The sequence below is a fragment of the Fundulus heteroclitus genome, chromosome 20 (genome assembly GCF_011125445.2).
Source record: "Fundulus heteroclitus isolate FHET01 chromosome 20, MU-UCD_Fhet_4.1, whole genome shotgun sequence".
NCBI lineage: Eukaryota > Metazoa > Chordata > Actinopteri > Cyprinodontiformes > Fundulidae > Fundulus > Fundulus heteroclitus.
Window position 1 is genome coordinate 13,705,745 of NC_046380.1, and position 22,589 is coordinate 13,728,333.

The following is a 22,589-nucleotide window of genomic DNA, read 5'->3' on the forward strand; positions in this document are numbered from 1 at the left end:
CCCCAGGCCCCAACACCTCTGCTGCATGCTGTTTAACTGCTTTAGTAGGAGAATTCATATCACCTCATTTCTACTTTATCTAAGCTGAGGAAATAAGTCAGCGTGAATTGCTAGCTATGCGCAGTTTTCACACCTTGAAAAATAAATAAACATTTTGTTAAGTGTTTGTGGTTCAGTGTAATGTTCTAATATCCCCTAGTTCTGTTTTTTTTTTCCACAGCAATAAAGGAAAAAACTATTTAAGCCAAACTCAGATAGTTTGCTCTTTAAAATAAATTAAAACCATCTGATGGAGTGGATTGGCTCAGTATGAAGTGTGCAGCGTATTTTGTCTGTTTTACGACACTTTGGCATGCAAACTGGAAAACCGTGAAAGGTTGGTCTCTCGTAATTTGATGGCGAGGGTCAAAAGGCATCCACAAACACATTAAAGTGCCATTTGTTTTATCTGTTCACTTCAGGCGAGGAAGGGGGGAGGGCCAGCATGAGAAAGCTGGGCCTTATACAAATATACATCTGTGCATTTATTTACACACGGCCATGTTGGATTAGTGCTCCAAACAGGGCGCCTTTAAACAGGGTTAAGAGAGGAAAGGCATTTAAAGGTGGGGAGTTTCCAAATGGCTGCTAAAATGCAAAGGTGGAAAGAGCTTTCCATCTTTCTGCTGCTTCAACAAATATGCCTGCACATCATTTTTTTTTTTTTTGCTTTGTCTCTGCTCCATGCTTCGTCAGCTTTAGGGCTATAGAAATATTCTTGCAGGCTGCTCTTTGTTTTCATTTTCACAAAAGATGTAGTGAGAGAGTGAAAGAAGGCGGAACGAGCGAGGGGTGAGGTTGCAGGGAGGGAGGGATTGCTGCAGGTACGGGGATGTTGGTGGAGGTTGGAGGAACATGTGGGGAAAATAAAAAAAGGAAGGACAAATGCGAGGGGGGAAGATTGGAAAGGTAGGTTATAGGGAGGTGTGGAAGAAAGGAGGAAGGGTGAATGAAACTTTGGGGTGATGAATACGAAGAGAGGGCAAGTGGAAGTAAATAGAGGTGAAGTCTGCCACTCCAGTACCCCGCTATAATGTAAAACACCACAAGGAAGCTATAAATCTGACTAATGTGACCAAGATTTAATCCAAAACAGCAGGTCCAGGGCGTGAGCGCACAAACCCCCCGAACGGCAGGAGTTTACAAAATGCCACCGCTATGCTTTAATCAGAGCAACAGTCAAAAGATACCGTCTCCTCCAATCAGCGGGCTTCCTGTCAGTCACACCCGACTAAACCTGACCAATCAGGCTACATGGAGATCCCAGACCTGCTGGCTGAACTTTGGGCCGTGGCCAAACGAGAGAATTACTCATCCAAACAGGAAAGGTGGAATAGCTGTTTAATTCAGAGCACAGAGGGAGGAGGTGATAGATTTGTCAAAAGGTTAAACATAAAAGACTCCGGGATCATGTTCTACAATAGCTCATCAAAAGCATATGAGGAATGAAAGGCACCAGGGAGCTTTAGAAGAGGACATAATTAGACTCATAAAAACTTGGATTTCAAGAAGTTGGCCACACGCGCAATGCGACCTATCTGTTCAAATCTGCTAACAAGAGGCTTCACAACACTAAATCTGTCAGTAATGACAAGATGAACAGAAATAACCAGTATCAATAGCTCATTCTCTCAGCTTCAGTCAGAAATCTAATTACAAGAAACAAAACTTTCCAGCAATCATCTTTACTTTTCTAAGTAGTGCTCAAAAAACTCACAGACGATTAAAACTTATCTTTGTGTCAAATGATTTGGAAAAGAAAATAACCAGAAAAAGCACATACCTTGTTTTTATTTAAACCAGTAGACAAAATATAGAAGCTGCTTTTTTTGTCATACAGGCCTTTATCATTTTCTTCATAGCCTTTTATTCAAGGGTTACGTGTTATTTAAGAAGGAAGAGAAAAATGCAAATGCACATTGCTTTGTCACTTCTCATCCGACGATCCGCTTTAACTGAGCAATCCATGATATTTCAGCTTTGATGATCATAAAATGGCCACGGCCCAATGATCCCGCGGAGCTGGATTCGACTCTGGAAGTGTTGTTGTGGTACGGTTGTAGTTTGGCTGGGCTGCACGCACTCACACACCCCGCCACACACACACACACACACACACACACACACACACACACACACACACACACACACACACACACACACACACACACACACACACACACTGTGCATGTTAAAACCACATGCAGCGTCTTGGCAGCAAAGACACTAAGCAGCAGCCAATCAATAAAACCTTGTTACGCTAATTGCTAGATCATAATCTCCGTTCCTACTTCTGCTGAATATCCAAACAGTCACTCCATTAGTCGAATTATTCCCCTGTGCAGTTTCTCCATCTCTACCATCCCCCCCCCGCCCTGTCTCCCAGTTTCCACCCCCCTGTTTCTCCCTCTCTTTTTTTTCTGTGACATATTTCTCTCATACAGCGGTTCTGCTAAATTAATTCATAAGTCAGGGAGAACGACATCAAAAGAGAGCATTGTCAAGGTAAAGTGCTGATGAAGTTTCTTTTACTCCACTGTGGAAGGCATCTCCACAGTGCATTATCTTTGATCATGTTGCTGTGTGCTCTTCTCCCTAAAACCGGCAGCGGGAATTTATGGCGCAGTCAAAAAGTTTTTGCCCCCTCGCCAACGTGTTTGCTTGTTAGTCACACTAAAATGCTTTAGATCAAGCAAACAGAATATAAAAGGCTTTCTTTATTTCTCTTTTTTGTCATTTAAAGGGGAGACTTGCTTGTGTGTTTTAGGTAGCTGTACAGCTGCACAAGCCGTATGCGCTTGAACTTAGGGTTGCAAACTAATAGCCAAACATTCTGCTTCAGGTCTTTTCAGTGGAATTCACGATCCCATCAGTTATGGAAAGCATCCGTATCATGAAAAAGCATAACAGACCCAGGCTCTCAAACTACCGTCACCACTACGTTTGGCTGCAGGTGTGATCGTTCCATCGTGAAACTTTACGCCAGACATCATGGGCTGCACACATTCCAAAAATGTTCCACCATCGATCCACAGAATATTTTTGCTCAGTCTGTTGGATCATGAACGCTGACTTCAACTGAGGCCCGAAGTCCCTCAGATGTTGCTCTGGGTTCTTTTGTGACGTCCTGGATGAGGTGTCAACTCTTGAGTGGCACCGACACCTGCTGCTTTTCACCACTGCTCCTTGTTTTTTTTTTTTTTTCCATTTGTGGATAATCGCTTTCACTATGGTTCAGCTCAGTCTGAAAGCATTAGAAGTGGCTTTGTAACCTTTTTTTCAGACTGATAGATTTCAATACAATTGCCTTTTGCGTATTCCTTTATATTGTGGCATGGTACGTTACCATTTGAGATAGTTTAGCCTATTCTGTTGTTGACGCACAGATTCTATTTAAGTTTCTTCTTGATTGTACAGTGTGCACAACGAAAACAAAATAAGCTTTATTTACTCAGATTATCTTTGTAAGATATTAAAATTTGCGCGATAACATGAAGTATTTCAGTTTCTCCAAAAAAAAAAAAAAGCAAAAACTGAAGAAATTTGTGCAATGTTGCTCCCTCTACTGTTGTTTCAATTTCATCAGGTCGGATGAAATCACTGGTTACTCGCTTCAGCAATGTTGCTTCGGCTGGTTATTCAGTGGCCACAGGGGCAGACAAAGAGCTTGTTGATGGCAAGAACAGGGTTCCTGGCCTTGTCATTGAATCAGTAACACTTTGTCACTCTAATAAGGCAAAGGGGGGGACGGAAGAGGAACAATACAGAGAACTACAGAGTCAAAAAATGATGCTCATGGGAACATTGATATGACAATAGCACTGACCCCGTTTCTTTGTTACTCATCACCAGATCATACCCATCTAAGCACTATTTCATGTGGTTTCTTTGACATATTCACCCAACTGCACCAAGTTTATGACCTATATGAACATACTTTATGTATATGAGGTTTTTTATAACAGGTGAGATTAAAGAGAGCAATTACATGTGGAAACAGAAGCTAGAGACGGCAAAGCACTTTCATAAAGTTTCAGAGCAGAACCACTGACCCAAATACATTTAAATGGAACGGGCTGTAAGAGAAAGAAATGAAATGAGATACAGAAGGAGAATGAGCCAAAAAGAAGGAATCAGAAATGATGGTGAAAAAAAAAGAAAAACGATAAAAAAGTAAAGCGAGATAATAAAGCAGTGAGCAGAGAAAAGTCAGCTTTAGGCAGTATGATTTGTTTTCATTCAAGAAGGAATATATTGAGAATAATGTGGCAACTGTGTGGATTTGTTGAAAAAAAAAAATCAACTTAAAAATAAAAATCAGCCCTGCAGCATTTGTCTCTTTGTCTCTTACACCAAAGGACCATTTTATCACAAAACCAGCTAAAAATATGAGCAAAAACTGATTCATACTTCTAACTTTAATGTTTTTGACTTAGCAAAACCAAAGCACAAAAAACATATCCTGCCTAAATATATGCTTCAGTCAACCTCAAAGATTTATATTAAGAGATGCATACAATAATCAGTAAAATAGCTGCTTTGCCCTGCATGCAAATCAGATATGAAGGTATTCTAAATTGCAATGTGTTGGCTAAAAACATTGGAAAAATCCAGTGAAAAAATGATGTACAAGGGCTTATGTTTGTTTATTAAAGTGACATAATTGTCTTTAAAACTCGTGGCATCTGGTTAATGCTAATGCAGAGAGGGCCGGCCAGCTGCAAACTTTGCAACTAAGAACTATGGTGACCTTGACTTTAAAGGTATATAGCCACGTAATATGCTTATTAAAAAAGACCAAAAACCATTTGATCATGACAAAATAAGGTTATAAACAACAAGCGTCCACCTTGATAGTGTTTTGATAGTCCTTTTTGAGCTGAAAGATAATTTGCTCTCGGATGTGATTAACAAATATAAATACATGCGGCAGCTCAGCGTGATCGAAGACCAACCGTTATTAATTAAATAAACCAAGCTACAAAAACTTTAAGAGCCTCATATCAGAACATCTAGTCACGTCAGTCAACTCTGCGGTCACATCTAAGCAATCGGCAGGTTTAGCGTCCGCTTCAGTGAACACCAACGTTCATACTGTATTCCCAGCAACATTCCAGTCTTTTCCCTCATTGAATTGTATTTTTTGTGCTTTTTTTCACTGGCTCTTGGACCCTTCTACATTATTTCGCTTGGAGATGCTAATAGCCGTTAGCCGCTTCCTTGTTTTAACCCCTGCTCCGCGTGTGCAGCATGTACTTCCGTTAAAATCATAAATAAAACACAAAAGGCTTTATTTACTAACAAATTGAGCAAAAACAAAGCACAAAACACCAAAATAACAACTAATATGCCAGCAGGACGTGGTAATCTTTCATAAAAACTTTGTATGCGACCAGAGTGAGCTACCGACGTATAAAAATGTCAAATAACGTGGCTATGCACCTTTAAGCGAAAAACTTTTGGCTTTTGGGCAGTTGGGAAGGAAACACTACACAGCCCATTAGTTTATGAATATTGTAAACTATAAATCCTTCATATCCTAGTTTACCTAATAAATATTTGTGACGTTTTCTGTTTTGTAGTCCATACTTTATTAGAGCAGCTATAATTATCTCACATGCACAATAGAGAGGAGTATCCTGTGCGATCATTGTCATCCTGTTACATTTATTATTATGCACGCGCTTTGAACATTTAGATGGTGCTTTCATCACCATTTCCATATAATATTCCCCTGTGTCTGTTCCCCTTTCCTGCTGTGGCTCAGTGTCATCAGCTTTTTATTTTTATGGCACTTATATTTGACAAAAAGCATTGCAGCATAAAAACTTTTTTTTTTACAAGAATGTCATGGAAATATGTTGGAAGGCACAGCATTACAGACCTGATGTGGCACATTCTGGTTTAAAGACAAACCGAAACGCTGACCACCATTCTAAAACTAGCATAACATTATAGTTAAATTGTTATTTTTTTGCAATTGTCTGTACAACAAAACCAAATGGTTGTACCTAATTTAAAATCTCTCCAGTAAAATCATTTTTGGCAAAGGAGGAGGAGGAGGAGTTCAGTGTTTGCTTAGTATTTTTCTGGGTTTCGTTGTCAGTTTGTGCGTCCACCCTTAAGGCCTCCCTGATTTGAGCTGTCAGAGGGAAGGAGAGGCTAAACTTGGTGAAGCAGAGAATAGAGCAAGGCACATGTCAAATATGAGAAGATCTTGAGTAAACAAAGTATAACACGGAGCAAAACAAAATCGTCTCTCATCCCATCACAGCCTCTCCAGCTGTTTCATTTTTCTCCCTTGCTTCTTTAAACTCTAACATTTCCATTTTCCCAACTGTTCTGCCTGTTATGCCAGATCTTCCTCTGTTCCTCGCTGATACATATTACTGCACAAAAAAACGCTACTTTTAATCAGGAAATCAGGGTATAATGGAATGAAATGGGTGGTAAAAGGTGACTTTTTTAATATTTTATAAAACAGCCCTTCATCTACTTGGAAAGTGGCCAGTACCCACTAAAAATCATTTGTAACAGACACGTGTTGTTAAAGGCACGCTAGTAAATTTACAGTTATGAGATCAGGCAGGATTAACATTGTCGTATCACGCTCTGGGATGTGAGCCATGCTTTAACAACAAAAAAAAAGAAGAAGAAAAAAAAAAAGAACGCCACTCAGAAAAACAGAAGATGCACAGCCGAAATACAACCACTGTGGTCTACAGGTTGGCTTCTAATAATTGCAATTGACAGGGACAAATTCCCTGCTTCCCCGTGTTTGTCAGATGGGCTTATTCCCAAACTCCACAAATCCTCCTGTCCAAACACAACCATATGGTCTCCCAGCTGTTCATGACCAGCTGTGCTACAGTATTTCTGGAAATGTCGCCACGTCCTGTTGCACTCCCCCTCCATTCCAACTCACTAAATCTTCTGCAATGAGGCCAGAACAATTTCCATGCTGGCTTGCGAAGCAAAGTAAAAAATGGTGCGCGGATAATTGCAAAGCTGGGGGAAAAAAAAGAAGAGAATTTACATTTTATAATAGCAGAGTGTGGCTCATTCTCAGGGAGAAGTCCCGGCAACTTCTGTGCATGATTTAGACAATTTTGCGGAGTTACATAGTGACATGAAGCAATAAACATGTACATTTCATAATATTTTGTACCCCTTAAAATCTGATGTTTGGATATAGTTCAAACAACAGTAAATTTTGGCAGCTTCCTGCTTCCTTTCAACATAACATGAGACAAAGTTGCATGTTTCAAGGGCACTGATGCCACGCTTAAAACGTGAGAGCCATGAAGGAAATGCTATTCCCACCTGCGTGCCCATTGGGGGTGTGAGGTAAAGCATCTTTCATTTGACACCGTGTTACTTTCCCCCCCCCCCAAAACAAGTCTTTTTTTTCTGTAATTTGCAGACTTCATCTTACTGATGGCTTCCAGTTTAAACACGAGATGATCCAAAAACAGGACATTTGTGAAAACCCATCAGCTAAATGACTAGGTTAACTCCAGAAGGCAGGAGCGAAGGCATTTAAACTTACATGGTTTGGCGGGAGGAACTCGTGGTTGTTTTCGTTCATGTACATGTTTTCACCATCAAACTGAAAGAGAAAGAAACATTTTTTCAGTGAGCATAAATTTCAGTCAGTCACTGGAGATACTAAAACAGTGTAACACCACAGCCTAATGACTGCAAGTCCTCGGCTTATAGACCTTGATGCTCTGGTGGATGTCAGTAATTACAGTTCATTAGAGACGTGTATAATTAGGCCCTGCCAACGCTTGTGTAACTCACACTCTTCGCCTCCTTTTGCCCACAGCTTGAGCGTGTGTTTGTGCTGGAGCTTGCGCACCTAACCGCTGCGATTCCTGGGGTGTCACGAGGTAACAAAGGGGCAACGGAGTGATAATCACAACACTGAAAGCTCAACGTTCGCTCCGGTAGGATGGCGAGTCGGTGAGTCAGAAATGTGGTCAGTCATTCATTGTTAGAGGGCAGGTCCATGTTAAATCCTGGAATTTCATGAAGTGTGTTTCTGTTGCTGCTGTATTAGCATCCAGCAGACGTACGTATGTTAACATGCTAAATTAAAACGGTCAGCATGGTAAACACTGTATTTTATTCACCTCTAGCATCATGTTTGCATTGTCATTGCTAGCATGTTTGCTCGCTGATATGCACCACCCCAGTGACATGCTCATGAACTGACTTATGGGCAACACTTATGTAAAGTATGCAAATAGCATTTGACAGGAAGGTCAGCCGGCACGTTGACCCAGATACCGATGATCTGTGATGCCATGCAGTCTTCCAGAATTTCTGGGAAGCTACTTTTCCTGTAAGACAACTATTCTAAATAATTTCTGAGCAGCCGGGAAGACCATTCTTCGGCTAAAATGCTTCATCTAAAATGTAGCGCTGCAAATGTATTAAATTCTAAGAAACGCAGTCTGTCAGTAAAATATTCTCAGGCACAACTGTCATTTTTTCCCCTGTTTGTCATATATTTTGTGTACTGATATTTTTCCACACAAAAAATCAGAAGAGTGTATGCATACGTATTTACTCCTTTAGTCTGACACTCCTAAATGAAAACACAGATCAAAGCAAGGTTAAGTTATAAAAACATATCCTAAGCTTTTAACATCTCACAGAGCAATGTTTAATCCATCCCCCTTCATGAGGAGAGGATGGAACAACTACAAAACAAACAAGACATGCCTGTTCACTTAACCTGACTGGCCCGGCAAGGAAAGCATTAAAAGGAGAAGCAGCTGATAGCAGCCCATAGTAGCTCTGGAGGAGCAGCGGCTTTGGTGGGAGGATCTGTTGACAGGGCAACTACTTTATTAGTTGACCAATCCACAAATGTGGCCCTTTTAGAAAAGTGACAAAAGGTAAACTGTCGTTGACAGAAGTGTATTTGTCCTGTTTTAATTTTGCCACAAGTCATGTAGGGGAAACAGCCAACATGTGTTAAGAAGATAAGAAGAAAACTGAACTTTTTGGCCTGCCTGCAAAACCGCACCACACCATTCCTTCTGTAAAACATGGTGATGTCATGATCTCCAGGTGTTTGAATTTTGACTATTTCTTTGTTATTATGTTTCCTAGATCAGGCATTCTTTTGTTATTCTTTTAATATTCTTAGCAACTAGAAAAACAGAGACTCAAAAAGTCAAACACCTATCATTCTGGTTGATACTTTAGTGAATTATGTTCTTAGTTCATCCTTTGTGCTTTTGTACATTTTGTATTGTTTCTGTTAGATACTTCCCTGTGTTTCTTTGTGTCCTGCTCTGTTTACCATTTCATTTTGTGCCCTGCCCTTCATTCGGTCCCAGTTGTTCCTCATTTCTCCTGATTAGCACTTCTGTTTGCCATAGTCCGTTTGCCACTGTCATTTCTCCACCCTGCCTAAGTATATATTCTTGATGATTCTCTCGGTTCCTCACTGTTTTTTTTTCCTATTGAATTTATGCTTTCTGTTACTTCGTTGTTCTGCTTTCATGTTCCCTGTTGGTCCGGTGCCTCGTCTCCATTTTTTTTTTAACTATTCCGTGCCTGGTCCAGTTCCTGTGTTTCCTGCCTGATCTCCTTGTGTGGGATTTTTTTGTTTGTTTGTTTTTCTCTTTATTTATTAACCTTCTTCTTTGCCTCAAACATGCTCTGAGCCTGGGTCCTCCTTAAACTGAAACACAACAGTGCCATGATCCCCAGGTCTTTACCTATTTTTAGGTTCCTGGGGATCGTGCAGTTCTGTTTGTGTTTTCACATTTTTTTAGTATCGTTTGTTAGTCTGATTCGGTTCTTTCCTATCCTTATTTTATGTTCCGCTCTTTATCATTTTGTTAGTTATTCTTGTTCCAGTTAGATACTTATTTTCCTGCCTGCTTGTTCACCATGATTTGCCTTTCCCTCTGCTACTCCTATTTATTCAGCCAGCTCACTCACACCCAATGCCAGGTCCTCTGTTTTGCTGCCATGTTCTGGTTTACTTGTTGTTCACTTCCTGGTCCTTGTTTTCACTTGCCCAGGCTATACATTTGCTGTTTTATTTGAAATAAATTACTTGCAACTTCATCATGCAGCTCCCAAGTTCCTGTCTGCATTCTGGTCCACTAACAACCCGAATTATGTCAGACAGGTGGTGACAGCATCATGCTGTGAGGAAGATTTTCTGTGGAGTTTGTCAGAAATTATGGAAAAACAATCGGTTAAAAAATAAAGTTTAAAGGCTGTCCATGACATGAGAATTGATTGGGGGTTCAGCATTCTTATAATCCAAAACATACATCCAGAGCTACAAGGCAATGGTTTAGATAAAAGCATATTCATGCGTTAGACGGGCCAAGTTAAAAATGTGATGGTTCCACTTAGTATTGACTCAGGGGGACTAAGAGCAAATTCACACCATAACTTTCATAAATTATTTTTTAAAATCTGAGAAATTTCTCCACAGAAAAATTATGCACTACATTGTATTGGTCTTACACATAACATTTATTAAAATACACTTGTTTATAACCGTAAACTGACAGCTAATGATTACCTCCATAAGCCACTGTAAATGTATTTGTCAGTAATCGTGGAAATTGTTGAATTACTTAGTCTGTTTACCTAATTATGATGCATTAAACTAATCAATTTATCCATCAATAACACAGATTACAGCTAAGTGCAAACTGCTGGTTTTGCCAACCATTCCAACCAGCTAAACAGCTTATGAGACACCATACGGACTCAGGGAGGTGAGAAATGTCAGAGACAGTTGCCCGTTTCAGATCTTAGCGATCCTGAGCTCAGGAATCCGATGGCGAATGATCTGAGAGAAACAAACGTATTCCTAATGGTGAACAAGGCAGCATTATTGTTTAAGCGGGAGTTAAAGTAAGCAAGGACAGTGCCGGTACAAAGGGGGACGAGGAAGGAGAAAACAAATAATAGAGTTAGCACAAAAAATCCTGAATGAGAGAAACCAAGAAGGGAGAGGAAAACGGCTGTAACAGCAGCAGTGGCGACTAAGCGTGTGGTTGTTCGAGCTGTAGAGTGATTAACACTGGGGTCACAGCCAGAGACCGCAGCCTGAAAGACACAGCCATCTCAGCACACACATACACACACGCTCACGCTCAGATACCTTTCCTGCTTCTCGGGCTGATACTATTTGGTTGCAGCCCTTTATGAGAAAACAAAACACACCTCAAGACAGCTTGTAGAGTCTGAGATGAATGGTGTGACTGTAGGGTAAAATAACTGAATAGATATGTGCCTCCAGGAAGATATCTGTCAAGCTCTGTGCAGGGAGAGAAAACAGAGCAAGATCTTTCCATACCACTGGCTCTGTGCGATAAGCACAAATTAAAGATTCTCAAAGGTAAAATGCGATCATTTATGAATTTTTCTTGCATTTCTATTTTGTTTTGAAAACGACACCATCCGAACAGAAGGCAAACTCCAGTAAAAAAAAATAAAAATAAGGCAATTACTTTGAAAATGATGCATTTGAAAGCACAATATTGTCATTCAACCCGTGATGGGGCTGTTACCCTGAGTGCAATGATTTCTGTTTAATAGCACTATTAGTTACTAGCAGGACCAATCTTTGTATTCTTCTATGGAAATGAAAATGGCTGTCTTTATAACGCTTGGCAAATGATTTTTATATAATGCCCTAATGAGAAAAATGTGTTGGTGTCTTAAAAAAGGTTACTTTCCCAGCTGCGAACCTGATCTCCATTGGCAAAAGAGGCAAAGAACAAAACAATTAAACAGGGTCGAAGTGCAAGCAGGTCTATAGTGGCGCTTCTGCAGCACAATGGAAGGAGAGTCACTGAGGACAGACTAGTTAGAATAACAAACAGCTTTTATATCGAGGGGAAAGGTAAAAATGATTATTTCCTGGCTCCATGTTGTTCATAAAAGGTTCGGTCAATCTAAATGTCCTCTACACATGCTGGGTAAGGGATGCAGGAGGTGATCCTAGCTGAGGACAGCCAATAATAACTTCAATTGTAGTCACAATATTTTGTGATATTTATTTTAATGAAGACAAAAGAGATAACAATGCTTCAGAATCCAGCAGTTTATTTGTTTTTTTTGCTAACAAATTTGTCACAATGTATTGTTTTGAGCATAAGCGAGCAACTCAAGTCCATAAGAACCTGTAAGTTTTAGATGTGACTCCCTTTCTGAATCAAATGACTGACAGGTCCTCAGCCTGTCACTAATTCTGGATGAGCCTGCTAATGACCAATCAGGCAGGGACACTGGTCCTTGATGAGTATTTTTTGTGATTAAAGTAGATGGCAATGAATATTGAGATAAAATATGAAGTTGATTATATGCATCTCAAAGTCAAATCACCTTATATACCCTTTGGTATATCAGGTGAGCCTCAAACAAATTTCGCTCTAAAATATAACACTTGGTTATGAAAAAGGCTTCTTCGCTATTTCATTTTCATCAAGTGGTACATCTGCTAAACAGTACAGAGAAGATCTATCAATCGTACCTTGACATGTAAACACATTATTTCTTGCGGGCTGCAAGATGGAAGAGTTGTTACAAGGCACTGTTGCCTTGTAGCAAGAAGGTCCCTGGTCCAAATCTAAGCCTCTTTCTGCATGGTGTTTTCATGCATCCTCATCCAATTCAATAAAATGTTAATTATTACCCACCAACTTGTTTTTTTTTTGCAAATTCACAACATGTGCTCTCAAGGCACTTCACAAAGTCAATTCAGTCAAATCCTACAGTCAGATTGGTCAAAAAGTTTTCTATCTAAGGAAACCCATCAGATTGCATTGACTCCTCATGAAAGAGCGTTTATGACAATCCCTTGCAATCCTTAGCAGGAATCCCTCATATCAAGCATACATGTAGAGACAGTGGAAGGGAAAACTCTGTTGCACGGGCTCTCTCGGGCTTCTTCCCAGTCCAAAGACATGCATGTTAGTTTTTTGGGGATTTTATGTGGACTGTGTACCATTGTACACAATGAAGAATGATGGCTCAATCACCATGGCATGGGACTGTTTCTCATGCTATAGAACTGCGTATTTTTATCGCATACCAGGGTTCATTGATCATTTTGAATGGTGAATTGGCTGAATTTATATTGCACTTTTTTAGGCATCTTGATACTATATATATATATATATCCACATTCACCCAATTGCACTCAGATTCATCCACCAGTACGCAGATTGGTAGGCAACTTGAGGTTAAGTGCCTTGCCCGACAAAATTAATGTTATGGATTGCCCAGCTAAACCCCCACGGTCCAATCATCCCGGGCTGGAAAACCTGTTCACAAGTTGGAAGTTAGTCAACGTCATGTAACACTAATGGGAAGAATTTGTCAAAAGCAGTGGTTACACAACCAGACATTAGTCCAGTGTTACACAGGAAAGCTAAATATTCAATTGTTCTGTTTATACAGTAAATACAATTTTTATTCATCTGTTTCTGTAGAGCGATAAAAAATGTAACAGCTTTTTCTCCATGTTTCGATTTAGAAAAGATTTTGCAGTGTTCCAATTGTATTTGAATGTATGAAAACAAAGGTGATATTTGCTATTTTTTAATCAGTTTGATTATTTTCAACTATGTTTCTTAGTCATGAACTGAAACGTCGTAGCTTTGCATCAAGTCATTTTGCTGTTCTGAGTTAACAATCAGCTAAATGGTAAACACAGTAAATATCAGCTTTATTGTGCTAAGATTCAACCGATAAGAGAAATCATTTGATGAGCTCACTAAATTGGTTTTTATGTTACCCAAAAAGGGCAATTGTGTCTAATGATTAAAAACAACTTTGTCCTGTGTGCACAGCCCTAAGGTGTACTTTTCTTGAATTTCTAAATGGGTTTAGCTATAAATAATGCTGCACACATCTGATTACAGAACTCTAATGCAAACCTGTGGGGGTAATTTAATAATCTGGAACACAGAGATAAAGAGGTATGTGATATAAACAGAATTTAGGACAATAATAAAAACAAAATCCTAAGATAGGTTAAACATTAAAAATAGTGTTTACGTACACATTTCTAACAAGGCTCTTAACATGTGCATATTTCACCACAAGTCATAATGTGTAGGAACCTTTTTTCTTGGAAGAAAAAAAGGTTCGTAAGAGAAGAGCGAGCATGTCGTGTCTCTCCATGTTTGCCTTCCTGAGGGTTTGAGGTCATTAATCATAGCGGTCATATCTACAGCAAAACAATTGAGCAAAGGAAAACAAAGACAGGGTGGGGTGGGATTGGGGGGGGGGGGGGAGTGAAGGAGATGGGGGCGTAGGTGAGATGGGGTTCAAAAGTGAGATGAAGGAGAGCAAAAGACAGTGAGGAACTTTAAAATAGATTGTAGCCTGAAAAAGAAAAGGTAAAAGGTAGGTCTGAGGAGCTGACACCATTGACACCAGAGTCAGGTTTGGTGTGGCAAAAAACCCAAATAGATCAGAAGGACAAATTTAGTGCGGGGAGAACAGGCGAAACAAAATGAAGTCGAAGACCTTCTATAAATATCTTTGCGTCAAGCCAAACCAATGTCAGTTTGATACAGGAAGTGCACACAGTCATTGAGGTTAAAGAACAGTTGACTAGATCATATCAGATAGATGGAGCTTCCCATATGCTTTGCACCAGGAATCACACATTTCATTAATTTGCTTTAATCCATTCATTTAGACAGTTAGTTAAACTCAGCATAAGAAATGCTTTCAAGAATAATTGGGTCAGTTTAACTGTTTTCTAAATGTGCTCCAGTGTGTGATTTATTATCAAATTCCTAACCCAAGTATCAGTTGGTTCATATTTAAAATAAAATAACAGAAGACAACAATACTAAATCATCTTTTATGATACTTGAATATGAACTACTGAATTTGCTTGTTTAATCCAAAATTCATTATATACTCAATGATGGCAAACTTCCACTAGTAAAGCATAATATAACCATCACAGTGTTTCATAGTTGAAATAAGCCCCTTATATATAAGCCTCACTTTAAATGCTAAAGATAAAACTAAAAATTTTTTTAGAGAGACATCCTTTCGTCCATCAAATAGTTTCACGAGAACATTAAGAACAGAATCTGTGCAACAAGTCGCAGTTCCTAATGTTCTCATATTCATCCAGAAAGTACATTTTGGAGAGCAGTGGTGCTGTGTTGCATCATTCTACTGCATGGTTTAGCTGCAATACCTGAGCTGTTATACAATATCTAAAACATATTCTGTGAATTTTAAACTTCTACAGTTTCCAATTCTTCCTCCTTCCTCACCTTAATCTTAAACGTCTAATTACAATTTAAGATTAACTGCGTATCATTGAGGTTGACATACCTTTACTACTGTCAGAAATTCAGCAACTGATTGACAACCATATAAATGTTGCATGTATATGTTTTGGGTTTTGCATTAACAGTTCTCTGCATATTTTGAGATTTTGTGTCAGAAGCCCCGACTTTACCAAGTTAAATAATTCCAATATGTACGAACCTGAAATGGATGCCACAGCAATTAAATCCACAAAAACCCATAACATAAACATCTAATCTAAACATAACTCGAAACATTTAAAGCCCCTCACAGACAGCCTTAGTTATTTCACATTCCTTCCTGAAATTGTTGGACCATGATTATTTGTTTTAGGACCTCTGTATGCGCTTGCTAAATTCCATTTGCTTAATTTAATCAGATAAAACTGTATTGGAAAGATTTTTATTGGCATGCTAAATTTGTTTTGTAGGAACATTTGTTTTATGAAGAAATCAAATAAAACCAGTCATGTACAAATAAGGCAATGGCAAATTATGTTTTATCTTCTTACGAACCAACAGAAAGAAAAAAAAAAGTGAAAATACTGGGTTTTTACTAGATATCGTCGATCCACTTTAATCTCTGGAAGCTCAATGTTTGCAATTGGGCTTGGATGAGTGTGACATCTATCTAGAGTGGATAGGCTGGGTTGGGTTAATGCCTAATTGACTCAGAAAAGACACATTCGGATCGGTTTTCCACCAAATCTATGATCTCATGTTGCAGCAGCTTGCTTTGCATTCTGTGCCTTAGCGCTGCTAACCGTACTGATCTGGAGGAGAGGATTTTCTCATAAGGTTGCTGTGAATCCAGCTGTTCCCTGCTATATGAACTGACTATAAAATCGCAGAGCTGGAAGCTGCGGCTGGGGATGTTTCCGATTTAAAGAGAGATGAAGCAGGAGAGGCGTGGAGAGGAGGACTTAAACCTCCTCCTCGAATCTTTTTTTCATGGTAACAGCCCGCCCCACCCCAGATTTTTCAGCCCACCGTAACTAATCGCATGTCAGTCAGTGTGGCAATGGAAAGAGGCAGCAGTCAAAATACCTGTGTCAGGACTGTGGTCATTAGAGCATTCAATGACTCAGAAAGGCACACAGACAGAGAGAGACAAACACACACACACACACACATACATAAACAGACCGACGCAAAGGACTCAGGCAGTGGGGGATGGTTAGCAATAAAGCAGATATGGTTTGCACGAGGGCATAAATTTGCTCCTGCATATGTATTCTCCTTTTATGTTTCACTAATATGCATACATGTTTGCATACTGTAACTACAGCTCTATAATATACTGAGGGATCTGGATTTGAACATATTTCACTCTGACCAACATGTCTGTGTAATGCACCCTGAATAATAAAACTGAGATATACACAGACGCACACACGTGCGCGCACACACACACACACACACACACACACACACACACACACACACACACACACACACACACACACACACACACACACACACACACACACATCGATCCCAGTGTGATAAAGATAACAAAGTTAGACCTTCCATAATATTTATTTTCCCATAACAGACCAAGTCGGCCACGCCCGGTCAAATAACTCCATGCAGATGAAATATGGTCTTCATTACCTTTAAACCTCAACACAGAAACTAGTGAGGGGAAACAGAATTGCCCTTCTTTCTCGACTGAAAGAGCACAAAATGAATTGGAGCAGCTATGATTTCTTTTTGCATCGCCGTGACAAATGCACCAAAATGGGGAGAGGGATAAAAAAAAGAGAACAATAGTGACGCACGAAAGACACACAAAAGGGTATACAAGACAAAGAAATATATATATATATATATATATATATATATATATATATATATATATATATATATATATATATATATATATATATATATATATATTTATACACACGTAATGGAGAAAAACATATAAAGCTAAATTTGTGCTTGACTGTGAGATTCAGGATGAGAGGGGAAATGAATTAAAGCTTTGAGTTAAGGATCATGTTAAACCATGCAAGCGAATGAGTCCCAAAGGAAGAGTGTTCCCTCTCCTGCTTCTGATGGCCTTAATTGCATCTATCAGATTTTAGATATAACATTAATCTTGCATTTATTGGTCGGCTTTATGGTCCTGTCAATCATCCTGAGGGGCTCTAAGAGGCAGGCCGCACCACGAATGGTACCCTAAAATAATGCATGGCAGATTACAAAGCAAAGGGGGGGTGGGGTTGGCTGAAAGAAGAATACACACACATATATTTAAAAACATATCAGCGAGCTGACAGAACACGGAGTGTGTGAGTGAGTCAGTGATTCAGAATTGTTTTGATGGGATGCTGGATGGATCACTTTTCTTTTTCCCTAAATGCATGGTTCATTGGGCTAAAGGCACACACACTACCCCCACCCTCTGACCCCTGAAGCTCTTGGTAGGTGTAGGATTTCAGATGGCCACAAAATTGCACCATTGTGCCCCCTGTAAACACAATGAAAACAAAGCTCACACATTGCTGACTTCCAACTCTGCCTACTCTGCCTAACCTTGACTCACAGCTCAACTCAGGTGGAACATAGAAATGGATGCACAAACACACAATATGACAGGTATGACAGCAAAGCATGCTTTTTTTTTCTAAACAAAGTCTACCCAGATAAAACATATAAGAATATTTAAAATAAAACTTTATTCTTTAGCAGCAAACGAAAACTGTCGAATTACCTGACTTTTCTTTAAGTTGTGGTCCCCGGATACTTAAACCAGCACACTTCTCATCACATGCGGGCTTGAGAACTCTCTCCGCTCGTTCCATTAAATCTATTAAATCAACTTGCATTATAGCATAGTGCTTATAGCGCACAATAGGAGCCTTTCAAGAGCAGTCCCTGAGGAAGCCAACAAAGAGGCCTCTCTTTTAGAGTCAAGTAAACTAATTCATAAAAAGCCAAAGATGATTTGTGTGTGCATGAGTGTTTTACAGAGCAAAACATAGCTGAAGGAAAATTTTTGTAAAAGGACAGAAATAAAGAGATGTTTTGCCTCGACTGTACAATCGGAGCTATTGTAGGGTTAGTGTTAGCGTTTGTAAAGTTTATAGTATTTGTCATGTTTTCATTAGCTGTAAGTGGAAAATCATCATAATTACCAGAAATACCGGCTTGAAAACATCATCTGTGTGTAATTAATCTGTATAATGTGTTTCCCTTTGTGAAGTTATGATTTGTAATAGTTGCTGTAGCTGTAGCAGAAAGACCTCATATTACAAGGAGCTTGTTGAAACATTAAGGGTATCTTCAAATGTTTTGGACGGTAACCAGGTAGTCAGACATGAACTGGATCAAACCACCTCAGCAGCTGATTTGGCAGATTAGCTGACTGTGATTGTGAGTAAATCATAATGTTTACTCCATCCTTGGCAGACCATGGACGTTGTTTGACTGGACAAAACAACACTGAATGTAACAGCACTCTATTGTGAAATCCCACTGATACAAACACTTTCATTTGAGTGGATTTAAATTGCTAAAGTCAGCTAAAACACACGGTTTGTATCTGACAGTCTGTTAGCCATCCCCCGCGCAGATGAATACTTTTAATTTCCAAAAATCTCATGGCATGATATGGCATCTTTCTATTTCCAGTAAGGGAACTACGACCAATAAAAACTTCAGAGAAGGTAACTTCAGAAAATTCACGCTGGCCCTTTAATGATTTCCCGGCCAAGGTTTACAGCTCTATACAGCGTCTCTGAGTGGCCACAGGTGGTTTGATAATTGTTAGCTGAATTTATCAGAATAATGAAGCCAGGTCCTCTGCCAAGCCTTTGGCAAACCGAGTACCATTGTATCTTTGTCAGTACTCTGCATCGCCAAGCATGAGATTAGGTAACGTTATTATCACCTTGTTGTAGCTGCCTTTGCATACCAAAAACATGAATTTGCTGGTGCATATGTGCACCAAATGTGGTCTTTCTGGGTTGCAGTACTCATGCAACATTATTTTTTTTTTTGAATAGGCTATACAGACATGTAGGAACATGCTGGCAGTATATGTTCATATTGCCAGCTTATTGATGATGTAAGCTTGTCACACGTTGACGCTTCATCAGGACCTTTTGTCACCTTTTTTAATGGAATATGTCAGGCAGCACTGAGTAGTCCAACAGTTTGCAAACAAAGTCCCATCAGAAAGAGGCAGCAAGTAAAAGGTTTACAGCCAGTAACGTGAGCAACTGGGCTATGAAACGTAGTCATCCTTGCCAAAATGCTAAAGTTTGACGTCTCGAACAAAGCGAAGCTAACGTTTATGACTAGTATAATATTTTCAATCTTGATATAAAATACCAAACTCTGGACATCTATAGAATTCTCTTTTTGTGGCTATTTCAAGTTTGCCAAATCCTTTCAAGAGTGTGAGGATTGTGAAAATCAGCATTGGAAAAAGGCCTAAACTGTTTAGGAAGCCTTTAAAAAAAAAAAATCCATTAATTAGTCAGGATCAGAAAATTCAACTAATTCAACTAATTTGAATGTTCTTAAGTTAACCTTGCACAGACCCTTCACAAAAAAAGTTATGCTTTTCAAGAAAATGCAGAAACCTTTAGAGAAAATTGCATTCTTGATTTTCTCCAGCCAAATCATTGTCTTGGTTTATTCTACAGAGTTGAAGGCCCTTCATGAACTGTTTACCTTAAAAAACTAAATACATTTTTTTTTTAAAAAAAAACCTGGTAAGCAGAAGTAAAGTCATTTGAAAGTACATGATTCTTCACCAGAAGAAATGTGGGGAGAAAAAAAATCCCTCTTTCTGCATTTGAAAACTTAACATGTATTTAAATCTAAATGCAGCAACCAAGCGCTGTCTTCGTCTGTCAATGGGCCTCGAAATAATTTGCTGTTCTTTCATTCGCTGCCATGCTGACTTCACATCCAGCCTCTGCCACTAGCATTCAGGCAGAATTTTCTATTACCAATCTAATTGCACATTCCACCCTGACAAGAGCTCATTAAACCTTAATTATACACATGTTGTTTTCTACAAACATCTCCATTTGGGTCTCTCTGCCTTGTAATTGTTCAGCAGGGACAAGCAGTTGAGATTTTTTGCAGAGTGAGACTGGAAAAAAAAAAGGAGAGAGTTAGTGCGGACACGAGTGAGAGAAAGGAGGAAGAGAAAAAGAAGAAAAAAAAAATACCAGAGAGAAAGAGAGGAGTGTCTGGAAGTAGGTCATGCCTCTCCATAAACAAGGCATGGTTTCTAAAATAATATACCCATCCAGTGGAAGTAATGCCAAACAACTGAGTGAATGTGGAGCTCATGTAATATTTACAGAGCACTAATACATGGATGGCAGGTCTTTTTCTCAGCTCCCCCCCCCCCCACCCCCATCTCACCCTCCATTTCCAAAGTCGAAGGTTTTTTTTTTTCTTCTAGTTTTTCATCTGCTTTTGCCATTTGAATTTCAGAGAAAGCCAACTACACTGATACATCAAGCAGGGAGGGGTGCTGCTAAGTGTTAAGATGTTGAGTTTCCCTTACTTCCCTTCTCACTTGTTTACCACCCCTCCACACCAACCACCGCGCGCCACACTGTTCCCTCCACGTTGGTTACGGCTCTGATGTTTTTCACACGTTTGTTATATTTTAGAAAGGGGGAGAGTGTAGGTCTTAATCCAGACCCTTTGAGGCGTGGCCGTCGGTATATTACTGTGGGGAAGATGCCGTTTTTAAAACACTTCTTAAAATTCGAGCAGGTGCTGGGAGCAGGACAGATGGTTTTATTCATGGTTTTAGACCGTGCCGGGTAGTGGCTCGCAACGTTTTTGATGATAATAACTAAAAGGAGTTAAGGTAAAATAATAGAAAAAAATACTTTTGCATAAAGGTTCTTAGGCTAAGTCGAAGAATTTGGGGGAAGCAAACTCCTTTATTTGCATTAAAGCTAAAGAGCCAAATATGAATCAGTTTAAACAGAGTGTGCATTTCTCATATCATGATACTTCATAAACTCTCTATGATCGGTTAAATTTCAGCAAGTACCAAACGGACGAAAGTCTCTCTGGATCCCAGGCTGACAAATTTACTTATGTCTTACTCTGTGCTTATTACTTTGTCACAACCAAGTTGTTTTTGCACAACAAAAACCCTGAAAAAATATGTGGAATCATTGCTCTGGCAGGATGTTAAGTGAGCCGATTTACATTGGAGGGAAAAAAAAAAACAGACATAACACAAAACTATTTCACTTAACATTCTTGTCTTGTGAAATATAATAAAAAATAGCTGTAATTAATATCACATTTTATTTCACATAAAAAGGATAAATAATAATAGTACTAATAATATTTCCCTTTATAGTCCCACAGAGGGGAAATTTGTCTGGTTTTAACCCATCCCTTAGGGAGCAGGGTGCTGCCAACACTGAGTGGCGCACAGGGAGAAATCTGTGGCAAAGGGTCTTGCTCGGGGACCCAGAGTTTCAAACCAGCAACCTTTGCAGCCTCTCCAAGATGCAAACACCTGGCTTTAAAATAATTAGGAAAATCAAAAACCTATAGTGCGTTCCATTTATCCTCAGTAATTGGAAGTCTCGACCTCTGGGATGGAAAATTTAACTGGAACGACCCCTAAAATAAGTATTATGAGTCAGAAAGTCAGTGGAACAGGCATTCATGATAGCTGCTAAAACCTCATACTTTGACTGTTTGCAGCAACTCTCTATTGTTTATGTAACATTCAGTCAGTCATACAGGTGCTACCTTTAAGTGTTCAAGGGATGGGATGTTTCTGCTGTGTTTATCTGCACAAAATGCTGCCTAGAACAGCGTTAGTCATTGTTATTGTTTTAACAACAGTGCGAGGGTCCATGTTTGGAAGGCAAAAAGGCAGAGATGACGCAATCTGCGACTCGTTAGTACAGACCTGCGAGGCAAAAGGAACGCACCATAAAGTCCAGGGGAAATCCCCAAAAATAACAGGAGGAACATGATAATTGAATCTGGTGGCAACAACATGAGGCTCTAGCAAAGAGCTGACTAAATGAGGAAGGTTTAGGCTAGAGAGGTGATCAGTGAACGAGGAGCAGGTGGGTAATTAGTAACTGGGTGCAGCCGGGAGGGAAGGAAAGTTACTGAAGTTGATCTGAAAAAAGTGAGCAGAAATGGCCGACATATAGAATTCATGAGGTGAGCAGGGAGACAGAAGTCCGAAATACAACCAAC

The 22,589-nt window shown here is 39.5% G+C and overlaps 1 protein-coding gene across 4 annotated transcripts in view; it reads right to left on the bottom strand.

Moving 5' to 3' along the window:
* tox2 (TOX high mobility group box family member 2) overlaps window positions 1-22,589 on the bottom strand; it is a 155,713-nt gene that overhangs the window by 80,958 nt on the left and 52,166 nt on the right. For 3 of the 4 annotated variants that reach the window (XM_036151215.1, XM_036151213.1, XM_036151212.1), the window contains one exon: window positions 7,589-7,648. The exons of the other annotated variant lie outside the window; for it this stretch is intronic. In XM_036151215.1, the coding sequence (XP_036007108.1) occupies window positions 7,589-7,648 (60 nt within the window). The remainder of the gene's footprint in view (window positions 1-7,588; window positions 7,649-22,589) is intronic. 4 annotated transcript variants of the gene reach the window in all.